General features: G+C 39.9%; 3 protein-coding genes across 5 annotated transcripts; 2 read left to right on the top strand and 1 right to left on the bottom strand.

Annotated features, from left to right (window-relative positions):
* Positions 1-281: 281 nt before the first annotated feature.
* LOC125707955 (zinc finger protein 513-like) lies at positions 282-7,031 on the bottom strand. The gene is made up of 4 exons (XM_048975401.1): positions 6,902-7,031; positions 4,916-5,038; positions 3,280-4,008; positions 282-2,677 (listed from the first exon to the last, which is right to left on the bottom strand). Exons 1-4 carry the CDS (start codon positions 6,939-6,941, stop codon positions 1,917-1,919), a joined length of 1,653 nt encoding a protein of 550 aa, XP_048831358.1. The 5' UTR covers positions 6,942-7,031; the 3' UTR covers positions 282-1,916.
* A 25-nt stretch (positions 7,032-7,056) lies between these two features.
* Positions 7,057-18,377, top strand: LOC125707954 (glucokinase regulatory protein-like). 3 transcript variants are annotated; one of them, XM_048975399.1, is made up of 20 exons: positions 7,057-7,193; positions 8,351-8,422; positions 8,828-8,983; positions 9,407-9,475; positions 9,769-9,837; positions 10,035-10,108; positions 10,199-10,265; positions 10,358-10,411; positions 10,784-10,878; positions 11,214-11,319; positions 11,570-11,688; positions 12,568-12,666; positions 12,819-12,916; positions 13,299-13,375; positions 13,463-13,559; positions 13,685-13,782; positions 13,887-13,970; positions 15,387-15,527; positions 16,186-16,320; positions 16,643-18,377. In XM_048975399.1, the coding sequence occupies exons 2-20, from the start codon at positions 8,408-8,410 to the stop codon at positions 16,766-16,768; spliced, it is 1,779 nt and encodes a 592-aa protein (XP_048831356.1). In that variant the 5' UTR covers positions 7,057-7,193; positions 8,351-8,407; the 3' UTR covers positions 16,769-18,377. The 3 variants fall into 3 exon arrangements, with proteins under 3 accessions (XP_048831356.1, XP_048831357.1, XP_048831355.1); XM_048975398.1 differs by lacking the exon at positions 7,057-7,193 and adding an exon at positions 7,835-8,163; XM_048975400.1 differs by lacking the exon at positions 12,568-12,666.
* Positions 18,378-18,960: 583 nt separating this feature from the next.
* LOC125708064 (tyrosine-protein kinase SRK2-like) lies at positions 18,961-23,454 on the top strand. Its single transcript, XM_048975569.1, has 9 exons — positions 18,961-19,294; positions 20,308-20,429; positions 21,242-21,402; positions 21,587-21,746; positions 21,867-22,019; positions 22,156-22,211; positions 22,467-22,620; positions 22,783-22,914; positions 23,042-23,454. The coding sequence occupies exons 1-9, from the start codon at positions 19,023-19,025 to the stop codon at positions 23,272-23,274; spliced, it is 1,443 nt and encodes a 480-aa protein (XP_048831526.1). The 5' UTR covers positions 18,961-19,022; the 3' UTR covers positions 23,275-23,454.

The raw sequence follows: 23,454 nt of genomic DNA, 5'->3' as shown, positions 1-23,454 counted from the left end.
CCTAACACAGCAAGACTAGTGACTCCTTTAAAACCTGATTACTCAGAGTTACTGGCGTCAGTCATGAACACTTGTGAGGTGAAGTAAGGATGTGGTTGTGCTTTGTATGTTCTCCTATTGCTTTCTTCTCCTTCACAATTCCAAGGACAGAATTCCAGGTGAAGCAATTGTTGCTTTGCAATTTGTATGAGGCCTGCGCTAGGCCCCCTCCCCCCTACTGCTTTTCCCACAATTCTCTCCCAAGACAGGCCCCAAATCATTCGATCGTGGATGGAGAAGTCTTCAGTGAAATCACCCTTTTATTTACCTGTGCAACAATGTAAGTTTAAAAACTCAAACCATATTCATAATCACTAAGCATCGGAAGATCCCCTTCATTTTAGGAATATTGCCAATGCAAAAGGCCACACCAAAGGAATTTGCCAAACTGGCTAGCACACAACAGAAGCTTAATACACCATATCTGATGGCTAATAAGCTGCACAGATATGATTGTTGGCTTGTTATTAAGATCAGTAGAGCAAAACGTCTTAAATTAAAATCACAGTATGGCTCTATTATCTCGCTGTGAACATTAATTCATAATTAATTACCAAGGCCTAATGAAAGAGCTTTAACTGGCCAAACAGTTGCATGTGGTCCCTTTGTGAAAGTTGTGCAAAACAAAAGAAAAAGCAATTATGGCTTTTTAATATTCAGCGTTAACAGATCAGGTTATTTTGCTCTCATTTCAACATGAATTACTGGATGGTGACTGGCACGCGATTAATCACGGTACTATTTTCCGCGGTCCTCAAATTTCGCCATGTGACGTGTGTCCTCAGAGCAAATCGAACAGGCTACAGCTGCAGCTCGCAATTCCTTGAATGTCTTCTCTTGCATGTTCTGATGCGAAACGCCCGACGGTGCTTTTTAAACCACCTAGAATTCGCACGTCAGCTTGACTAGCAGGAACCTGATAACCAGGCATTACTGAAGGTGTCCAGTCATAACACAAACACTTCAAAGTTCACAAGCTTTGTTATTACCTTAAATCACTCCAATGCCTACCCCCAAAGAAGTCAAAGCATTTAAGGATGTGCAGTGTCCATTTTCCTGCCAGATAAATTAAACATAAAAATTATACATTCAGAGCACACAGTAACACCTCTTCATAGATGCAATATATATATATATATATATATATTAAAAAAATCACACAATTAAGGGCACTTTTCACTTGAATATACAGTTCACAGTGCTTCGTATATCATCATGTCTTTGTGCTTCAGTCTATAGACTGGACAAAATAAAGTGTTCAGAGAACTGACGCAAGATGGCCAAAAATCACCCTTCAAGAAGGAGGGGAAAACGTTTTTACACAGACATACAAGTTTTGGGCGAAAAAAATCTATCATTTTGACACACCCATATTTATTTTGACTTCCTTTTTTTGTTCAAGGAGAAAAGGACCATTTCACAGTAAGTAATGCACACCATTCGAAAAAGCATGATCGTTAATTCATACGTGCTCCTGCACACACACACACCTACACAGGCATACGCACACACAGACACACACAGACATACAGCCAGTTCCGCAGGCCCCCCTCCAACACCCTTCTGTATAGATGCAGGAGGGAGCTTCAGTAACCCCTGAATCAGTGCAGCATTTTGTAGTGGCACCAGGAAAAAAAATAAAATAAAACAGCCCCTACCCTCCCGATAACCCCCCCGCCCAGCCCACCCCTCCCAACATCCCAAAAGGCAACAAAACGATCTGATCATTGTCAATCTGTGTGCATAATTTCCACATAGCAGCCACTGGAAATCCGAACTATACTGCAACGACGACAAATAAAGTAAACGAGAAAACGAAATGCTGGTAGCACTGACGCGGCGGGGAGGAGTGCGCTTCTCGCTCCCCCACGGCCGCCCTACGTCGTCTCCTCATCCTCCTCATTGCCCGGCAGCCGCACCTTAATCCAGCCGTCGGCCGAGTGGCCGTGCTTCTTCTGGTGCCGTTTATAGTTGTCCCAGTGGCCGGTGGTGTAGGTGCACTGCTGGCACTTGAAGGGCTTCTCGCCCGTGTGCCTCAGCATGTGCCGCTTGAGGTTCATGCTCTGGTTGCAGCTGTAGCTGCACACTGCGCACTTGAAAGGCTTGGCGCCCGAGTGGATGCGCTCGTGACGCTTGAGGTTGGCCAGGTTGCCGCAGGCGTAGTCACAGAGGTGGCACTTGTAGGGCTTCTCGCCCGTGTGCACGCGGTGGTGCCGTTTGAGGTTGTCGAAGTGTGCCGAGGCATAGTCGCACTCAGGGCACTTGTAGGGCTTTTCGCCGCTGTGCGTCTTCATGTGCCGCGCCAGGTGGTTGGGGTACTGAGTGATGAAGGGGCAGGAGGCGCATGAGAATGCCTTGTCAGCCTTCTCGCCGGGGCTGTCGGGCGGCTCCTTGGACAGCATCTCTAGGGCGCACTTGCTGCACACCCGGCCTGAGGCCCCGTCCTCGTCGTCCAGGACCAGGCCGCAGAGGCGGCAGGTAAATGGGAACAGCAGTTCGGGGAGGGTGTCCGACTCCTCGCCAGCGCCCTCGCTGTCCAACGGGCTGCCTGTCTGCCGGTCAGCTTTCAGGTTCTCGTAGCCCTGGAGGAAATCTGCATCACCGCTCCCGTGCAGCGTCAAGTCCGACACCGCCATATCTGTCCAAAATCGGGAAAAGAAAATGGAAACCAATGTTGACTCACCAACTCCAGTTATGATTCCTTCAAGTGGCTGCAGATAAATTATTCTTCATCGGGCAAGGAAAGTTTCAGGAGTAATTTCAGGACATTGAAGTTGTTTCAGTTACATTTGCCACACACACATGCAAAGTGACAGACAGCAATTGGTAGCTGCACCCAATGTGTTTTTAAAGGCAGTTTTTCCATTGATTTCTAATAACAACCACTTTGCTTTCAATGGTCTGTAACAACTCTACTCCACACTGCTGCAGGAGTAATTTCAGATTAAATGCAGATGTGAAACTAAGTAAGCATGCTTGTAAAAGGGAAGCTGTGCTTACCAGTTTAAAATAAACGGATCTACTCCTTATGATAATGAAGGGGATCGGCATCCCCACTAAAAATTAACTTTATCATCAGCAAGAGTTAGTCATTACCAATATTAGCAAACATTATACTGCTCATCACAAAACCTTGACAATGCAGACCCTCAGATTACATAACCCAAATATAATCTGTGTACCCTGTGAAGACCATACTGTAAACAAAATGTGTAAAATGTCTTAAAAACAGCTGGTTACCTTCAGCTGTGTGACTGGAAACCTCCGCCTTATGACCCATCACGTGACGTTTGAGGCTGAGGCTGTTGCTGGCTTTATAGTCACAATGGCCGCACTTGTTGGACTTGTCCTGCGTGTGCATGCGCTGGTGCCTCTTCAGGTTGCCCAGGGAGTTGCAGGCAAAGACGCAGTGCTCGCATTTGTAGGGCTTCTCGCCGGTGTGCGTGCGGACGTGCCGCTGCAGGTTGACCAGCTGGGCAGAAGCATAGGTGCAGTGCGGACACTGGTACGGCTTCTCGCCGTTGTGGGTCTTCATGTGCCTCTTCAGGTGGTTGGAGTAGCGCGAGGTGAAGCTGCAGAGCTCGCAGGAGTGCACCTTCGGGGGGCCACCTCCAACACCTGTGTCGCCGCCATTCAGCCTGCGCTCCTGCTCGCCGTCCTGCATGTCACCCACTGAGCATGTATCCTGTCTGGGACTGTTACCATCCACCACCTTGCCCCCATCGCCACACCGTAGGCAGCAGGGACCTGACAGACCCAGCCCTGCAGCCAGGGGGTCGGCTAGCAGCTCGCCGCAATGCCTGCAGGAGAGGTATGATGGAAAGGATGGGTCCCCACCTCCTTCCTCCCGCTCGCTCTCCGTGTCGCGAGGATCCTCCGCATCGCTCTCCATGCTGAGCCGGTTGTAGCTGGAACAGTCCTCATCACTCAGGGAATACACCGGGATCCCGATCTCGGCAGCCACAGAGTCTACACAAGAAACAATATGTGTTTTGCTAAGTACATCCTACTGGGATCATGTTAATCAACACACCAAAATTTGCCTTTTTATTGAACACAACATTTATGTTGTTGGGTATTAATATCATGTTGCGATACCAAGACTGAAAAACGGTTACAATTCTATTGTTTGTGCAAATTTCAATATTTGATGAAAATATGCTGTACGCCTCCACACACATCGAAAAACACTAGGAAGTTACGTTATACAGTGGACATGCAGAATCGAGCTATGTGGGTAGATACAGTCACGCTCATTCCACGTATCTCTTGTGTGGAGAAGCTACATAGATGGAAGAAGGAAACTGTAATTTGCCACCAATGGCTGATAAGTAGGGCAGTGGTAACGATATGGTGTTATTCTGGTGTGAAACCAAACATGACGGGTGAACCTACTGACCCAAGAGCCCCAGTTTGCAAATCCTGCTATAAGGGGGAAATGTCAAACCTGGCAAAGATCCAGCTCTCTCTTACCCTGATTTTTACAAGGCAGTGTTTCCCAGTCTATTACTCACAGAGCCGCAGACAGTCCACGTTTTTGCAAAAAAAGTGGATTGTCTGGTTGAAAGCTGGGAGGCAGCGAAAACATGAACCGTCTGTTGCTCCCTCCTAGTCTCCTGCGAGACAGTTCACATTTTTGTTTCTTCTAAGCTCAACGGCCAGACAAGTCCATGATTTTGCAAAAATGTGGACTGTCTGCAGATCCCTGAGGACCAGATTGGGAAACATTGTGGTACTGGAAAAGCGGTTAGACAATGGATGATGGATATACGGTTTACACAATTCACACTTGCTTTAGAATTTTTTGAAGATCTGGGTATTAAGACACACAACAGGGCACATGGCCCATGTTCATCGCAGCATGAGAAACACTCACCTTTCTCAAAACCTATAATCTTGTAGTCATTGTCTCCAAACTCCAAACCTTGCCCAAGGAGGAAGTCACTCTCCAAAACAAGGCTTCCGGGGTTATCCACAGTGACGCCATCTTCAGAATCCACTGCAACATAAGGGGAGGGAGCGGACCCTTTATTATTCAACTCTTCGGGACTGATATTAAGAAGTACGTCTCCCTCACATCACCCATAATGCACATGCTGACATCTGTCGCAAACTCACGTACGTGTTTTCGCCCTTACTGAAAGTGCTGCGGTATAATTTTTTTCAGTGCATTTTTGCAACATGTACTGTTTCATAATAAATATCTAATAAGTTTAAAGCAAACCGCTCAAATAGCACTAAATAAGTTTAAGACTAACTAGAGACTAGACAAATACTAAAGAAATTTGACAGTTTCCAGAATATGAACTTGGTCCAGACATATGAGGCAAGCTTTACAAAAACAGCTGGGCACACAGCTGTGGGACTAACACAGTTTACCTTCTTCCTTTTCTTACTTCCAAAATAATTTAAATTCAACACAAATCAAACTGTGGGCCCTAAAAGAATCAGAAGCAATTACTACATTTACATCAACACATGTTGTACAATTCTATTTCAAAGCGGGTCTGTTTATTCTGGATATTTATAATCTGCCTGACAGAAGATCTCAGCCCAGGTCATGTGAACGGATGTAGTCAGTTGCGGCAATTGTGGTAGCATCAGGAAACCTCAAGCCCCGGAGAAAATGCAGTACATGGTAGCTCTTTCATTCTGCCCCCGGATTATGTAACGTTCAAGTAAACGGCTTTTGTTGCACGCCTGGCACAAGAAGCATACTCAAGATATTTCAGACACCACCACCATGCATACTGGATAAGCAAATAAGAAATAAATATATATATATATATATATATATATATATAAACAAAATGAGACTAATTGCTAACTATAATCATCAGGCAATTTTTATAATGCATACCGTAATGAGAAAAAGCCAAAATTGACACTCCAGGAACTAGCGTTTTCATAAAGACAGCCACTCCCAAATAATTAAACTAGCAGTCCATTCACCCAATAATTTGTGAGTCTGAGTGACTCATATCTCATAGCATTCAGTGACTGCCATGGCATTCAATAATTCACTATTGGGAGCACCATGTAACCTAAAGGTTGACTGGCTTAAGTTCCAAGAGGGGCACAGCTGTTGTACCCTTAGAAAAGGCATGTGACAAATTAGTTAATTAGTTCTGCCGCTAATTCATTTTAATTAGAACTGGTCAAATCCACTGTACAAGTTGCATGAACCACATGAACTATCTAGAACCAATTTGGTAAATGATTAAAGAGAATGGATTTTGAGCACATGAACAAAGGAGAAAGAAGGGGCTGGCCAAGGGACATAAGCAAGATGGGGGAGTGGGGGGTCATGGGTAACGTCAAAGTCCCTGGCAGCTGTTGCTAGGGGGGCAGGGAGGAGTTTAATTGAAAGACAGGGAGGAAGGATGGTGGCAAAGAGGAAAAGGAAGGAAGGAAGGAAGGAAGGAAGGAAGGAAGGGGGGAATGTTCACAGGATTTCTCTTCAGCCTAGGATTACATTTAGACTGAAAACTCATGAGATAATATAAGTTTACATAATATAACAGAATATGGCAAAAAGAAATGGCTCACTTGGAGGAACCATTTAAAAAAAATCAGAAATATTACAGGCTCAAATTAAGATTTTCGTTACATTCTCACATAACCATTTGGATCTCACACTTTCTAAAACTCGAAACCATTTTAAAACAATTTCACTTTATTACTTACGAAGCCCTACCATCTAGAATCACCTAGAATTATCACGACCTCCACGATGAAATTCGTTTTCGATGTCATGAAAAACATAAGCAAACCCTTCATAGCCGTGACAAGGCTGCAAATAACACTGATAGACCTGCTTTCAGTTTGCACAGGCGGACGAAGCTGAAAGTACCGGACTTACATTTTACAGGCTGTGGATTCGATTGTTTTCTTCTGGGCATTTTCCCCTTCTCCGGTGGGCTTTTCTCTCACAGTCTCCTTTGAAAGACTTAAGAAAACTATCGCCTCATCCTTTTAAATGGCCACCGTATCTTCCTTTTTCCTCCGACATACAGAAGATAACACAATCAGAAACATCTAACCTACTCTTCGGGCCAGTTCCACACTGGAAATCAGTCTACCTCGTTCATCTATCAAGCTATCAAGTAAACAGTTACATAAAATGACAGAAAGCATTACAGGTTATCTACGAGGTAAATACAGCTACAAAGCAGCAGCTTTTTAAGCTTAAGAGTCGTTCTTGTTTTGCTATCTTGCAACCATGTAACGTTAGCTAGCTGAGTAACCTCTGACTGACTTAACTAGCAAAGAGTCCATGGGAAAAAAATCATAGCATCTATTTTGGCAGCCGTGACATCGATCATTAGCTGACAGACAAAAATAGCTATCGGCATGTACCTACCTACTTAGCAAGCCATATATACATATATTTTTAAAGAACTAGCAAACCAGTTATGCCATGGGCAAAGCCGGTTTTCCGTTTGCTTCCTAGCTGACTAGCTAGCCGGATAGCTAGCTAGCCGCTGTCTTTACACTTGGCCTTTTGGCGAACATGTCTTTATTTTAGGCAAACGGCATGCTTCCTGGCCACTTTATTCCTGTTTTAGCAGGAGGCTGAAATGCTTTTCTTATGTCTTAATGATGCAAATGACTTAATTAACTTCCAATGTATACGTTCCTTATTTTTATCAAGTATCTTCCGTTATTTAGAAACTTCCGCACTTTGCGATCAACTTCCGGTCTGTTATTGTGACGTTATATGTTTTTAAATATCTCTTGGTATTTGTAGTCTTTTAGCTCATCATTTATCTGTTATTAATAATTTAATCTAATGTAATTTTGTGTAACTTTTATAGTGTGAGTCTATGTAGCTAATGTACGCTTTTCAAAGCATAAGTATTGGTTTCTTTACAAACCCAATTGCAGGGCAGGGTTGTGAAGACACTTTATGAGCATACGCTCAGAATGGCTTTATATCAAATAAAGGAAAGCGGCACACACTTTATATATGTCAACTAGCTGATCAGTATTTGAACTTTGCAGAGCCCGGAAGGAGATGAAAATATTAAGCTCCTTCGGCGATGTAGTTTTTCTTCCGCAGTTTAAATAGAAGGTGTCCTGGTGATAATTGTACTTGTGTATATGTCCTGCGGCATCAGAAGAGTGAGTTTGTGGATGTAGTTATGTTAACGATTAAAATAAGTCAAAGTACACTCTGTGGACTTTGGCTTTTTTGCTGAGTATTCCAGTATTGTTTAATTACTGAAGTGCACGTTAACTGACCTGAGAAGTTCTGTTCAGTGTAAGTGACGGTGTGTGTAATTTGTAAACACAGGCTTATGTATTACAGTGATTTCATGAATAAGTGATTGTCACTCAGGAACGGCAGAAGGAACAATCTGAGCAGATGGAAACGTGGATTGTAAGTAAAATAATGAACAATTTGCTGCTGTGTTTCACATGTTGTTGTTTAGTGATTAATTGTCATTGTTGACACACCACACAACAACAAAATGTGTCCTCTGCATTTAACCCATATGTGACATAGCAGGGGTCAGCTAATTCATCAGCCAGGGGTGATATCTTGCTGGTCGGGGATTCGAACCTGCAGTCTTTCAATTACAAGCTAGTGCACGTCCTCAACCATTAAGCCACCACTACCCACAATTTGTTTTCAGTGTAGTTTTTAATTAATTTTAATCCATTGCATCCTGCTGTTTCATTAACTTGCACAGGGTTTTTTTTTTCCTCGCAAGGGAAATACATTGAGTTAGTTACACAGTCATCCATTACAACAATGATGCATTGCCAATGAATGTCATTTCAGACCGCTGGGTATGAACCTTCCCTGCCCGTTACGGAAAAATCAAACCCTCTGACCAGAGATATTGATAAAGCAGATGCAAAGCACATTGTACACTTGCTAAAAAATTGCGATGCAGAAATATTTAAAAAAGAATGGGATGCACATGAAAGCTACCAGGTGAGGTTTTATTCATCTTTGTTTAATTTAACAGCAAGGTACTGCTTAAATGAATCAGAAGTAGCTGATTGGACCGCATTGCCCCCTATTACACAATGAAAAACTCTGTGTAGTCTGTTTGAAGTGGCCACATTGAATTGCCGTTAGTGTGGCTGTAAGGAATGAACATATTGTTTGGCATGTTTGTTTGCCTTGGGCCCATTGGCCAGTGGCCTGTACTACGAAGCGGGGTTACTGGCTTATTGAGGTAACTTGTTGTATTTAAGGTACCACAGTTTAAATGAACTTCATATTCGTTCACCTACATTTTGCCCAGACTACCTTAAATCCGACAAGTTACCCCGATGAGTCAGTAACCCCGCTTCGTAGTACAAGCCACAGGTTCTGCTGTCAGTATTATTGTTTATTTGTTTTTGCAAACAGACCCTATCCAGTGAGTCAGTCATTCAGAAAATGATTCATCTGGCAAAGAAGGTTGAAGAAATGTTGAAGGTAATAAAGTTATTACACACCACTTGCTGTCACATGCTATTAATTTGAGTTGTAGGTCATTTTGGGACAAACTAAATTAGCTCATTAATTATTTAGATCTTGTTCACGAGACAGGTTCATGTGTCCTAACATACGGTTTATTCAACAGATAATTCCAGTAAAATTGTTCCAGGTCAGGGGAGAAAATCATTTTATATAGGCCTTCGAACAAAGCAGAAAAGAAATGCCTAACCAAGTGAAACAGCCAGACATTGATTTATTGTTGTTTTTTAATGAGGACTTCATATTACCAGGACCCAGAAGAAAGCCTCATTGTTATGAGTGGTTGTGGGACTTCTGGTCGTCTTGCTTTTCTGCTGGCGGTAACGATTATTTGTTCATTTTAGCTGAATGTATTAAACTGGGAAATTACTGATGTTGTCTTAAAAGTTTTGAAATAAGCTTAAGAAAATCAAAATCATCAGCATTAGTATTTGCGTTAAAAAATTTAATTTCTGCTGTAGCACAAACACATTGGTGTTTACATTTTTATATTAGCCTATTTGATTCCCACATTCAGACGTCCTTCAATGGATTACTAAAGGAATTGCAGCATGATCAGATTTATTCTTACATCATAGCTGGTGGAGACAAGTGAGTATTGTTCACTGAAGTTGCTATCAAAGGACTCTGATAAGCTTTAACAATTTCTGATTTTATAAATGAGATAAATAATCCTTCAAGGGCCCTACTGATATCCCAGGAATCTACTGAGGACAGTCCCCAGAGAGGGGTGGAAATGCTGAGAATGGTATGCACATTAAACACGAATAAGGACTGAAGGCTTTGTGTAATTTGTATTATTGTATTGTGATTGAGTTTAATTTGTCTCTTCTGTTCTAGGCATGTGAGGGAAAGAAACGTGTGCTTTTTATTGGAATATCCTGTGGTCTCTCGGTAGGAATCAAATAAACTTACTTTCTTGTAACATAACAAATAGTAGTGACACTAAACTCTTACATGTAAACTTTGTTAATTCTCGCATCCTCATTCTCAGTGTGAGTTAGCTAATTGTCAATTTAACACCTATTACACAATTTCCCAATTACCATTACCAACTGTTAAATAATATATTGCGGGTCCCTTTTTATTGTTTTAAGTTTTCAACGTACAAGGAATTCGTTTTTTATATGTTTTGGTGCTTGTTGTAAGTTGTTGTAATGAATATTCGCTTATATGAATATTGCCTTTTATGGATTTTACTTGATCAAAACAGTCATACATCATTGTAATAGTATGACAAGTGTCTTTTTCTCTCACACTGTGAAGGCTCCGTTTGTTGCTGGACAGATAGATTTCTGTATGCATAACCTGAATGTCTTCACCCCTGTGGTGATGGGATTTAATCCTGTGAAAATGGCCAGGTAAGGCATCCGCAGTATTTTTGTAAGGGGAAAAAAAACAGGTCGAGAATATTGTGATAAGTCTTTGTATAATTATTGTTTGCTTAAAACTAGTGTCTGTATGACAAAACCCAGTCAATGTAAGTATCTGTTGTGTGTATGAGAAGGACAGAGATGTATTATGAATTAATGCAAAATTCAACGCAAGCAGTATACTACTCAATCAATAAGGCACTACATTGCCATTGTGTATAGCTTTAGTATTTGTGCAGTATTTTTTTTCAAAAGTAGTCATTTAAAAAGTTACCAAATTACCAGAAGAACTCCATGATTACTCCGAGTTCATTTCCTTACAGGAATGAGCCAATTTGTGGTTGGCCTTTGACTTTCAGGCGAGTCTTGGAAAGGATGGAGGAGCTGCAGAAATCCAATGAGGCCTTCATCATTAACCCTGTCCTTGGGGTATGTCTGTGTGTTCGCTGTCGGCATTGTCTTATAATTCACATTAAAATTTCATCTATTTGTAGTTTTTCAGGATGGTGCCAGTGTTACCTGTGGTGTGGTGTGTGTATAGAGTAATGTGAGCATGTGAAAGAGAGGCTATGAAATGTATAGTTGGGGACGTTCCACTGCATTTTGAAATTGTGAAAACTAAATGTGTGTAAATTATTCTTCATGTTCATAAATATTCACAAATCTGGTTTCCCTGTAGCCTGAAGCCATTAGTGGATCTTCAAGGTTAAAAGGTGGAAGTGCAACAAAAATAATACTGGAGACTATTTTCTTGGCTGGACATGAAGCTTTTTTCAGCAGCAAGAACATTACAGTTCAGTGAGTTTTTGTTGAATTCTGAGAAATGTTCCTAGGACACTACCTTGATCAGCCTTACTGTAACATTAAAACAACCTGCCAACTATTGTGTGGGTCTGGCAGACTGGCTAGCCTTCCCTCCCTATGTGCACCAGAGAGCCTGGGGCGCCCATGACCCCATCCCCGGTTCATTGGTTGGTCTTCCTTGAACCCCTTTTTGTAGGTACTGACCACTGCATACTGGGAACACCCCACAAAACCTGCTATTTTGGAGATGCTTTGACCCAGTCATCTCGCTATCACAATTTGGCCCTTGTCAAAGTCACTCAGATCCTTAACTTGCCCATTTTTCCTGCTTCCAACACATGAGCGTGTGAGCTGATTGTTCGCTTGCCTAATATTTAACAGACCTCTTCATAGGTGCCATTGTAACATGATAATCAGTGTTTTTGACTTTCCCTGTCAGTGGTTTTAATATTATGGCTGATCAGGTGTATATACTGTTCAAAATTTCCCTAGATGTGTTTCTAGCTTCGCACGTACTAGATTGGTCTGTCCGTCTGAAGCATGACAGGATTTTCTGCATTTTTTTCCTGCCCATATAACATTTAACGTAATTTTAAATGCCACAGGCACCTCTCGTCATTTTGCATATCAAGATTGTACCGAGATGTTTCAGTGGACCACATTAAGGAATAGCTGGGGTCTTTTTCTGATTTTCATGATACAGTTTACGTTTCTATTGTGCAGATAACTGCAACAAGGGGCCCCATCATTAAAAATACTAAATATCTCTGTTTAATATATAATAAATGGGTCATATTTTTCTGAGACTCTGCTTTCAGTTTTCCTGAGTTATTAAGAACAGTATTATATATCCATAATTTCACTACTTAACAGACATATCCTGAAACGGATGGAAATTTATAAAGAAGTGCATACAGTAACATACTCTCAGAGTGACAAGATTGCATTCCTGGTTCAACAAGTTGGTGAAAGGTATGGTGTTGTGATCTTTAAGGTCGCTGTTTTTCTAAGGCTATAACAGGAACACTGAAATTAGTAAAAAAAAATGTCGTGTAGATATTGTGTTTCTTCTCTCAGCGCATTGTAATACGTACTGCATAATTCACAGTGTCATTTTTCGACAGCTTGCAGCAAAGCGGACACGTCTATTATATAGGATGGAGTTCTCTTGGTGTAATGGGTGTTATCGACGCAAGTGAATGTATTCCAACATTCGGTGCAGGTACTGTTTCGTGGTTTTTACCATTCTGTAAAATGTTATGTAACATTAATGAAGATTTGGCAAATTGCTAAATCAATTAAAAGACTAAAATGACGATAGGTTAATTATATTGTCTTCCATTATTACTGTATTTATTAAATTTTTTTACTATCAATAACACTGATGATTTGATTTGCTGATGTTGTAATAATAATGATAATAATAGTAGTAGTAACAATATATATATATAATATATATATATATATATATATATATATATATATATATATATATATATTATGATGATATATTATTAATATATATAACAATAATAATAATATATAATACATATAATAATCATTAGTAGTACAATTATTCATTTCATTTTCTATAATATTGTCAGACATTGAAGATGTTCGTGGATTCATCTCGAAGGGTTATGATGAACTGAAAAACAATGAAGGGGACTTATCCTCAGTGGTAAAATGTTTTACTCATACCTTTCCAGTGAGCTTATGTATGCATTTCTGTTTTATGATGGCTTTGTGAAATATTCATAATCATTAGGGCCCAGCATTCCGCATTGGCCACGTGGATTTTGTAAACGACGTTTTGCCACATGTGAGCAAATCGGACATCATAATCTTTTTGTTTGCACTTGACAGTAAGTCAGCTTTTGTATTTAATCATTTGTTTGATAGAGGCAAAATATTGTAATATCATTCATATGTTAGGTTTATTTTACGTTAATATGCATGTATTATTGAAATTGTAATTTCATTTCTTCAGATGACCTTCATGACATTGAAACACTGGCTAATCAGACAAAACTAAAAACCTCAAACCTGCATGCTGTTTGCCATGCTTACCCAGAATTCAGTCTTCCGGTTGGTGCATTTTCATTTCTGTAAATAATATGATGAACAATAAGTAAGAGGAAGATGGTGCCTGAAAATGCTGCTGGAAAAATGCAACGTCTTTTTCATTTTAGATTGATCTTCAAAAGATGTTTTCATCAGTACTGAGTATTGCCTGGCCTGCTGTGCCTCTTGAGAGTGAAGGTTACCATATCAAGGTAATACTTCTTCAGTAGCTTAATTATATTTCTGTAGGAGATAAAGTCTTAATTTTTTGTTTCGGAACTATGTACATGAAATTTAGGGGGATCTAGGCTTTCTCTAAGAAGATTGCAGGGATTTCACATTTTTTTCCAGCATTCGATTCATTACCTTTTAAGGGCTAATTCTGCCCCATTTTTACAATAATGTCATGCAAGTTACAGATGATAGATTGGATTACATGTTTTTGACGTGCTTCCCATGCATGATCACTTGTATCAAAGGAATATCCAGAAGACTTTAATCGAACATCTGGGGAGGGCTACAAAATATCATGTTGTCCAAGTGCAAAATGGGACAAGTAGTTAACCTTTCCATTAATGATCATTCTGCCAAAAACAAAGTGTTTAAATGCATCAAACCAATTTATTATGCATTGAGCCAGCCCATAACTTTATGGTACTGTGATAGATTGATCAAGAACAATCAAGAACTGTTTGGCTGATGTCATTGTTTCTAATAGCTAACCAGCTATTGAGCGTAATGGAGTGATTGTTTTTTTTTACACTGAGCTTTTGATCTAACTTGATCGATTTTATGAATTATCTAGCATTTTATTGAGGAGGTCAGAAACTTCCGTGTCAAAATTCTTTTTTTTTTTCTTCATAAAAAGAAGTACAGTGTGACCTTTATTTTATTATATTCTACTACCCTAGTCTGTTGTAATGTCTGCTCACCAAAGAAGCAGACAATAAGGAAGGAAGTAAAATGTATTTGTAAGCCACTTTTCGTAGACAAGAGGTCACAAAGTGCTGCACCGCACTGTAACACTTAGAAATACCATGAAGAAAAAACAAAAATGAGGAAAAGTAAATAAAATTAAATATAATAAAAAGGCTCCACCCCTTCACTGTCTCGTGGACGGCCGAAACAATGCCGATGGCCGGTCTGAAAGCTGATCTGGTTTCCTGCTGTTAGGGGATTTTTTATGACTCTGAATTGCTCGTATTGTGTCATTGTGTGTGTACATCACTGTGGACAAAAGCACATGTTAAGTAGATAAATGTAAACGTACGTCCCCTTCGTCACAGACATGCCTTTTCTTCTGTAAATCGCATGCAAGAAAAGAATACTGAAGTCACAACAGTATGACTATTATTTTTTTATTAAAAATAGCTATTAATAAGATCATAAAGGCAAAGACAAAAATAAAATTAGGGATGAATGATACATACGTGATTGTATGTCACACTCCCCATATTATAATGCAATGTATATCCAATTTTTCCTGACTAGGTAATCCTCAGATTCCTGATTTAAGATGTTTTTTTCCTCATTCCACCAATCACAAGTTAAACGTGCATTCCTCTTAATACTGTAAAATAACATAGCTGTGAAGATGCTATGTAACACATTTTTACCCTCTTCTACAGCAGGAACTGTCTACCAAATGGATTCTGAATGCCATCAGCACAGGGGGTCACATCTTAAAGGGAAAAATTTACTGCAACTACATGTTGGATTTAAAAGTCACTAATACCAAGCTTTTTAAAAGAGCTGTGAATATATTACAGGTAATGTGTAGAAAAAAGTAACCACCAAAAACATTCCTTGACACAAATGGTACCAGTCAAAAGTCTGAAAACACCTATCCATAGAAAGATTTATCTCTACTCTTGTCTACATTTTAGAATAATTATAAATACATCAAAATGATAAAATAAAGTGTCTGGAATTCTGACCAAAAAAGCATTAAAAAAAAAATGTTTGGGGGGCAGCTCTGTGGGTTGGGACTCGGAAGGTTATTGGTTCAAATCCCGAGGTCGGCAGAGTGATCCACCATGAGCCCTTGAGTAAGGCCCTTAACCCCAGTTGCTCCAGGGACTGGCTGACCCTGCGTTCTCTGCCACGCCAGTTTTAGATGGCCTAGATAGCCTCCTGGGATGCTCTCCCAGCTGTCCTGAAAGAGTTCCCACACACCTGTATATGCTGAGCATTCCGTCACTGGTCAAACTCCTCCAGGCGGATTGGCATGTCCAAACTTTTGACTGGTGCTGTATGTGGTGAATTAAAACAGTATTTTTACACAACTACACTGATTCTTATCACAATGCTCAGGTCTTGCACTTGAATGGAAAGTCTTATTTGTGTGTATCTTATTCATTTCAGTCTTCTGTTACCTTCTTCGGTGGCAGCCCCTTCTCTGACGTGCTTATTTTGTTTCATCGGCAGAAGTTTACTCGGTGCTCACACTCGGAGAGCTTCAAAGCTCTTCTCCAAGCCATCTATGATGTGGAGGAGCTAACAGACGCAATGGCTGATGCGGACGTCATAGAGCACACCATAGCAGCTAGCACAAGGACAAGGGTAAAGAATAAGCTCGTTGTATGCAATACTGAAACACATGCTTTTGTAAATATATCAACTAATTTGCATTTCAGCAGAATATGTGAATAAACCAGCCTTAAGTGCCTCGTGATTTATGTCTCTTTGTACCTAGTGTGACAGGTGCAGATGAGAGATAAAATTCAACTGCTGTGTGTTGTTTGTGATATTTATGTAAAACCAACCAAGTAAGATTCCAGAAATCTATTTTTTTGTGTTAAAAACACTGAAAAGTTAAACAAAGTTCAGTTGATCCTGCAGGATTGTGAATGATGGATAGCTGACCTCAATTACTGTTTTGTAGGTTCTCCCGACAGCACTGGTGATACTGATCCGGCACTGCTCCGTCTCTGAAGCCAAATCCAGGCTAGATGCTCATCCTGTGATCAGGGAGGCCGTGGAGGCCTGTCTCGCAGCCTCACAGGGCTAGATTCCTGCCAAGAAAAAAATATAGCAATGGTAAACTTTGATTGTGCAACCAAAATAACACGGCTATATTCTTCTGAACCAAGCTGAGTACCAGATAAAAGAAGAGATCTGGCAATAAGCTGAAAAATATGAAGTTCTGTGGAGATACACGATGGTTAATAGGTACAGTAGCATAGAGGTAAAAAAAAACTGCACCAGTGACCAAAAGCTAGCTAATTCAAATCCCACAAGGGAGCCACTTGTTTACTTTAGCATGGTGTTTAACCTGATTTGCTTGAGTAAAACAGTAGGCAGTACAATTGCATGCATGGGGTTGTAATCTTAATTTTGGTAAAAAGCTTATCCTAAAAATGTTGTGCCTTGGCCATGTTCTGCAAGAGTGGTTAAAAAATTGGTTGGATGGAAATCCTAAATGGGCAAACTGGGGCTTATTTGTATTATTTTATCAGTTCCCACTAAATCTGCATCTAGCTGTGTGGTTTTACGAGTTACAATTTCTTTAGTACTCCAGTAGCAGCTAAATTCATGCTAACATTTTCTGTTCCCCAACTGAACAAGAGTGAGCTTTTACTGAAATACTGAAAAATGCTGCAAAATGACTTGAAATTGATTTCCATGTATCATGTTGCCATCTCTTGATTTAGTGGGTTTTAAAGATTACTGCATATTTCTTAATGATTAAAAAAGACTTTTCAAACAGCTGTTTAATTTCAATACTGTTTTAGCCTGTGAAAGCCAGTCGATTTCGTCTTGTTTTTCCGACATCCGTGTCAAGTTGCAGCTGCACCTACATTCATCATAAATGTGTTTTATCGTAGCAACACTAAATCATCCATATAAGAAACAACAGGAGTAATACCCACCCCCCTTTAGTAATACAATAAGCAAGATCTGCTTGCTCTGGAATGAGGAACTAATAACAGTAAGCATGTTGTTCTGTTTTTGTAAATGGTAACACTTCCTTGTTTTTTTATATGGTTGAATTATCATTGTGCAGTACCTTACTGCCATTCTGTCCAGTACTTCAACTCTTACTCAGTTCCTGCTCTAGGCATTTTTACCTGGTGGCAAAACACATATTCACATGCACATACGTATTACAGCATTGCCTCATGGATTCTTGGAATGTCCCTGTCTGTGTTATTCTGGAGTGATGCAGTTTTGTTACGCCTACTACAGGTACTTTCCTTAGTCTTACTTTGCGTCACAGCAACTTACTGCCATTATGTTAGTGACCATGTACCCTCCCCCCTTTGTCACTAAATAAAAGTCATTGTTTCTTAAATATCATCAAATGTAGTTCTTAACATATTGACTGTAATATTTTGTTTGCTGTGAAACCCATGGTTTCAGAATTCCTGTAATGGAGTTTAGTTTACTCCATACACCTGAATAGAGACTTCAGCAAATTAATTCTTATTCTCAATGCGTGCTACAGTATACTCTGAGATTCTCTATATGAAAAAAAGATGTTTGGTTCATCTAATAAAAGAAATGATAGTTAAATTGCACTTTTAAGTTTACATTGAGATTTTTTTTCTTATTGTCCTGGAGCAACTGTAAACGCATAATTTCCTAAGAGATTAATAAAGTATTTTTGATTGATTGAATGATTGATTTATTGATTGATTAAAACACCACCAGTTACCACAGTGAAGAAAATTGTTGGCATTTTCATGTTTCTTTGTAATTCAGAGAGATGGATATGAAGTTATGGGAAATGGATTGGCAGATATATGGTTACTGTAATCTTAAATATATTTTACGATAGATATTTTTCATGGGAAATTTTTCTCTTTTCCTTCCCCAACTTGCTCTCTGTAGGTGAGTGTAAGCTGTCTACCATGGGCAGGGAGTTAAGGGCCTTGTTCAAAGACCTGTAGACATACCGAGGCCAGACCAGTGATCTTTTGATCATAGGTAGAGAGGCTTAGCTCACAGAGCCACACACTGGTATTTCTATTGTGGTAGCGAATTATTTCCTCATCTGCTATTATTTCTCACAGTCTGATCACACTGGAATTTGTAACAAACATCTAGTCCTTCATCAATGTGGGCATAATGCAGCAAAACAGAATCAGTGCATATCCCGTCATTGCTGGAAAATAACAGATGGTTTTCACCTATGTCATGGACTATTTCTCTGCCGGGAAAAAACTGGAATAACCTGTTCATCTCCTCCGACAAACATCGGCTGAGCGGTCCATCTTAACCTCATTTCTCACCTGAGGTGATCACAGTTCGTGTGAACAGCCATGGGGAACACATGGGGAAAATCGCTGAATAACGCTTGGACTTCTCATAAGAAAAATGGGCCCTTCATGTCATCATACCGCTACATCCCACCTACAATGGAAGACTGGAGGCTACAGAAAGGTGATCTGCTGGAAGTGATCGGAGAGACGCAGCAGTGGTTTTATGTCAGGAAGCTGTCTCTGAGGAGCAGTAAGAGCAGGCGTCATAGAGAGAAAAGAGGCTATATTCCTGCGGAGTTCATGAAGCGGGTGACCAGTTTGGAGGCTCAGCCGTAAGTTTTTGAATCTTGCCCGTTGTTTTGAAAAGAAAAACAAAGTTCATGCAGGGTTGCCAACCTTGGTCAGCTGGCTGGAGTGAGATTTTCAATCCGAGACAAGTCTGCATGTGCCTTTACATGCATCGAAGAGTTTCATTACCTTGCAAATAGTCTGTAGGGTTTGCAAACTGCCCCAATGCTTTCGATGCTGCCAGCGTTGCCAACTCTCACGCTTACAGACTCTCATGCCCATGCAAGAAATCTTACGGCAAATCTGTATTATTCCAATATAAACGTAAAATTAGCTACATCAACAGCGTTGCCAGTTTGCAAACCCTACAGACTACTGCCAAGTTAGTAAAACTCTTACATGCATGTAAATGCGTGTGTATACTGTATGTGCAAAGGCGGCAACCCTGTGTAGCTAATTTTAGGTTCATAATGGAATGAAAGAGATTTGCCATAAGACTCCTTGCATGAGAATTACAGTCTGAAAGCATGCGATGGCAGATGCGTGAGAGTTGGCAACCCTGTTTAAGTTCGATTTGCCATTCAGCTAAGTCTTTAATACTATCCAAGAAGTTTTATAGTGTGCATAGATGTATGTTTTAGTGCTATTAGAAAAAAACTTCAAGGTATACGCCTATGTTTAAAAAAACAGGGCGAATTTAATAGCTTATTACTAAAGAATGCTACTATTTAATCTGAAGTGATCACAATTTCCGACAATAAAAAGTAATGGTCATTCAAAATAAGAAATTTAACTTATTTTTAAATTAGTTCTAAAATGAAATTAAAAATTTCTAAAAATATTTATGAATTATGCTGCTGGCACCCTCTCTGTCGAGTGCTTCTTATCGTAGGATCTGACTGCGCCCTGTAGCCCAATGTCCCACAAAGTAATTTCCTCAGTTTTCTGGTCCAGCGTATCCCTAATAATGATACTCTTTTGACATATGTATTTTTTTTTTGCTTGTGAATGAAATTACATGCGCAGGTGCGTGCATGTGTTCTGTTTACTCTTACAGATGGTACTTCGGAAATGTTACTAAACGCCTGCGAGCCAAACGACATCTGCTAAAAAAAGAAAACAGCGACGGAGCCTTTCTCGTCTGGAAGTGTACCGCGGAAAATCAGTATTATTTATCAGGTATGAAGTTATTGTTAGGGTCCCCTGTTTCAATTACATCTGAAAAAAAAATGTTTCTGCTTTGATCTTGGTGTCTGTGGTAAATTGGATACAATGTGTCACTGTGATGCTAAATGCAGACATTTGTCGGATGCTTACAGCAGAGCTTTAAGCATGATAATACAGTAACAACTGCCAGTTCACCCTTGTTATTCATTACTGGCAGATTATGAGAGGTGCCCAAATGCAAGACACTCTTTCTATGAAGAGAGTAAAATAGGCGATGGTACTTAAAGCACTGGACCTAAGTAATCATAATTTAAATGGAGTAAATTTGAATTTATAAATTAGGATTGCACAAAACAGTTTTAAATACTTAGCAGAATTAAGTACTCTATAGCGGAGGTTCTCATTTGGCTTAGGATCTGTTTTTCTTGCTCATTTAGTTACAGTCCACAGTAAATGTTGTCGACACACACTCTGCAATCTACCAGGCACAGTAACATTTATGACCATTATTTTAGCATGAAGACTAAATTAATAATATCAACAAAGATAATTTAATAGACACAATTCCTTTATTTTCACTTTACTGTAAGAAACAGAATACACAATTAAAGCAGATTTGTCATTGCATTGTGCTACGTAATCGGCCCAGCTCAGGGGGGCCGGGCAATTGCCTGCCTTGCCTATCCTGCCCCTACACTTCTGTCTCTGTAGATGGGGGAGCCGTTTACATTGATTAAAAATAATTTGTAATGATTTTACAGGATACTTGAAGGTTCATTAATAGCGTGATACTAAAATGATAACACTTTGACTTCTCTTTGCAGTAAGATGTGGCGAAAATGTGAAGCACTACAAAATTAAAGAAGTCAATGGATCATTCTTCCTCGTGTCAAGCAAGACATTTCCGACCATCTGTGCATTGGTTGAATCGTACTCCAGGGACCCAGGGGTACTTTGTCGCAAGCTTAACAAGTCTTGCCTGACAGTAAGTGCGATATCACCTGATAGTAATCTGCCGACCATCGCATCTTAAGACTGATTTGTATATATATGAAAATTCTGCAGCTCATCCACTCAGTATGCTATATGCAGTAACTGCATCTGTTATCATTTGTAATTTGCAATATAAATCAGATGTGTTTATGGTCAATGGTGCTGTTACCCATTAGGTAAAGAAGCAGCCTTCTTCTGTGGGGCGTAAAGATAAGGACTGGGAGGTGGACAGAGGATCTTTTGTGAAAGTGGAAAAAATGGGGAGTGGGGAGTTTGGAGAAGTGTGGCAAGGTGTATGGAACAGCACAGTGGAGGTGGCTATAAAGGAGTTCAAAGGTAGGATGAATTCATCTCCAACCTATGCCTGTTGAATCCGACTTTGTGTCCGGTTACCTTTCATGTGCCGGAGATATGCCCTAAAGGCCTGCTCTGTCATCCTCTTGTGTCGTTTCGTAGCGAAGAGCCCAGATAACCTGAACGAAATTGAAATCATGAAGCAGTTGCACCATGAACGGCTCCTCAAGCTCTATGCAGTCTGTACCAGGGACGAGCCGGTCTGCTTAATCACTGAGTTCATGAAGAACGGCACCCTGCACCAATATCTCAGAGGTATTTGCAAACATTTTATAGCCGGTTCTCTAATGAGTCACAATGTTAACACCCTAAACATTTTTAAACGTATTACCTGAGCTACTTTGTTCAAACATGCTTAGTACTATATATTATATTTCTTTGCTACTTTCAGAGCATAATGAAATGAAAGACATAGAATTCCCCAGAATGGTGAACTTTGCTATTCAGGTATGGAATACCTTCCTACTATAATACTATACAACTAAACCTTATTATTTACATTTATGAATCGTATACAGTAATTTGTAATAATACAAGAAATAAGTGTAAAAGCTTATGCGAAAAACTCTGTATGTATGTTGATTACTTTGCTAATCTTAAAGGAATATGCTGCTTAAACAAGTTTGAAAGCATGCAGAATAAGGAGTAATGATCTTTAATATTTCAGAAACATTCATACTTATTGTTTTTATTGGTTGATAGATTGCAGAAGGAATGGCTTTCCTAGAGGCTAAGAAAATTGTGCATCGAGATTTACGGGCAGAAAATGTCCTACTGGATGATTCCGGGTGCTGTAAGATTGGAGATTTTGGCCTGGCACAGAGCACAAGTTCAGGAGAACAGGAAATTTTAATGAGTAAGTGTTATAGGCAGAGCATTATTTTACTAAAATACCAAAAGGATCTTTGATATTATTTTTACTTAATGTGTATCACCAAATGATGTTAGCTTGTTCTATTTTTAGAGTGTAGAAAATAACATGAAAAGAACAGACATTTTCTTTGCATTTGAACTTCAGGTACAAAGCTTCCTGTGAAATGGATGGCCCCAGAAATTTTTACAAGAAGCAAATACACAATAAAGTGTGACGTGTGGTCATTTGGAATCGTATTACATGAAATTGTCACCTTTGGAGAGGAACCATACTTAGGTATTTTAAAGAGAGTCTTACAAAACATACCTATGGATGCTTGTATATTATTACATTCACGACAAAGATTACATGTCAATGAGTTAAGCTTTATCCATCACCTTTTTTCCCCATTTTTGTCAAACAGGTCAAAGTAAAGCATTTTGTGTGAAGGGAGTACAGAAAGGATACCGAATGCCCAAAGCACCCAACTGCTCCCAGTTCCTATATGATGTAATGCTTCTTTGCTGGAGGTCGAACAGCGAGGAACGGCCAGGATTCGTCGAGCTACAGGATAAGCTGAAGGCTGCAATTCAAGAACCTGCATCGGAGGAAAAAGAGATAAATACAGAAGAGAAGGACTGCACAACTTCACTGTGAAGTCTGGGAATCTGTTAAATATGTTAACAGGTGTGGAAATGAAGAATTTTTGCCACTAACCAACTAGGCTACTTCAGTTAAATATGTAGTCTGACAGGCCATGTTTTTACTAGCCAGCGGAAAACGTTTTTGCACTCCTCCTTTGTCTAACTTACTTGCTTCAAGTAAGTAAGTGACCTT

Source organism: Brienomyrus brachyistius, chromosome 14 (genome assembly GCF_023856365.1).
Source record: "Brienomyrus brachyistius isolate T26 chromosome 14, BBRACH_0.4, whole genome shotgun sequence".
NCBI lineage: Eukaryota > Metazoa > Chordata > Actinopteri > Osteoglossiformes > Mormyridae > Brienomyrus > Brienomyrus brachyistius.
Note: the sequence above shows the minus strand (reverse complement) of the source record. Positions and strands in the feature narration are given on the sequence as shown.

Excerpts from the sequence above, each read along its gene's own strand:
- LOC125707955 (XM_048975401.1), bottom strand. The coding sequence starts at position 6,941 with ATGCCCAGAAGAAAACAATCGAATCCACAGCCTGTAAAAT. Across the intron at positions 4,009-4,915 it reads GATTATAGGTTTTGAGAAAG|ACTCTGTGGCTGCCGAGATC; the intron begins GTGAGTGTTTCT and ends TTTCTTGTGTAG. Across the intron at positions 2,678-3,279 it reads TTCCAGTCACACAGCTGAAG|ATATGGCGGTGTCGGACTTG; the intron begins GTAACCAGCTGT and ends GATTTTGGACAG.
- LOC125707954 (XM_048975399.1), top strand. Across the intron at positions 9,838-10,034 it reads GTCTTGCTTTTCTGCTGGCG|ACGTCCTTCAATGGATTACT; the intron begins GTAACGATTATT and ends TCCCACATTCAG. Across the intron at positions 12,917-13,298 it reads TATTCCAACATTCGGTGCAG|ACATTGAAGATGTTCGTGGA; the intron begins GTACTGTTTCGT and ends TAATATTGTCAG.
- LOC125708064 (XM_048975569.1), top strand. The coding sequence starts at position 19,023 with ATGGGGAACACATGGGGAAAATCGCTGAATAACGCTTGGACTTCTCAT. Across the intron at positions 22,212-22,466 it reads TGGTGAACTTTGCTATTCAG|ATTGCAGAAGGAATGGCTTT; the intron begins GTATGGAATACC and ends ATTGGTTGATAG. Across the intron at positions 22,915-23,041 it reads TGGAGAGGAACCATACTTAG|GTCAAAGTAAAGCATTTTGT; the intron begins GTATTTTAAAGA and ends TTTGTCAAACAG.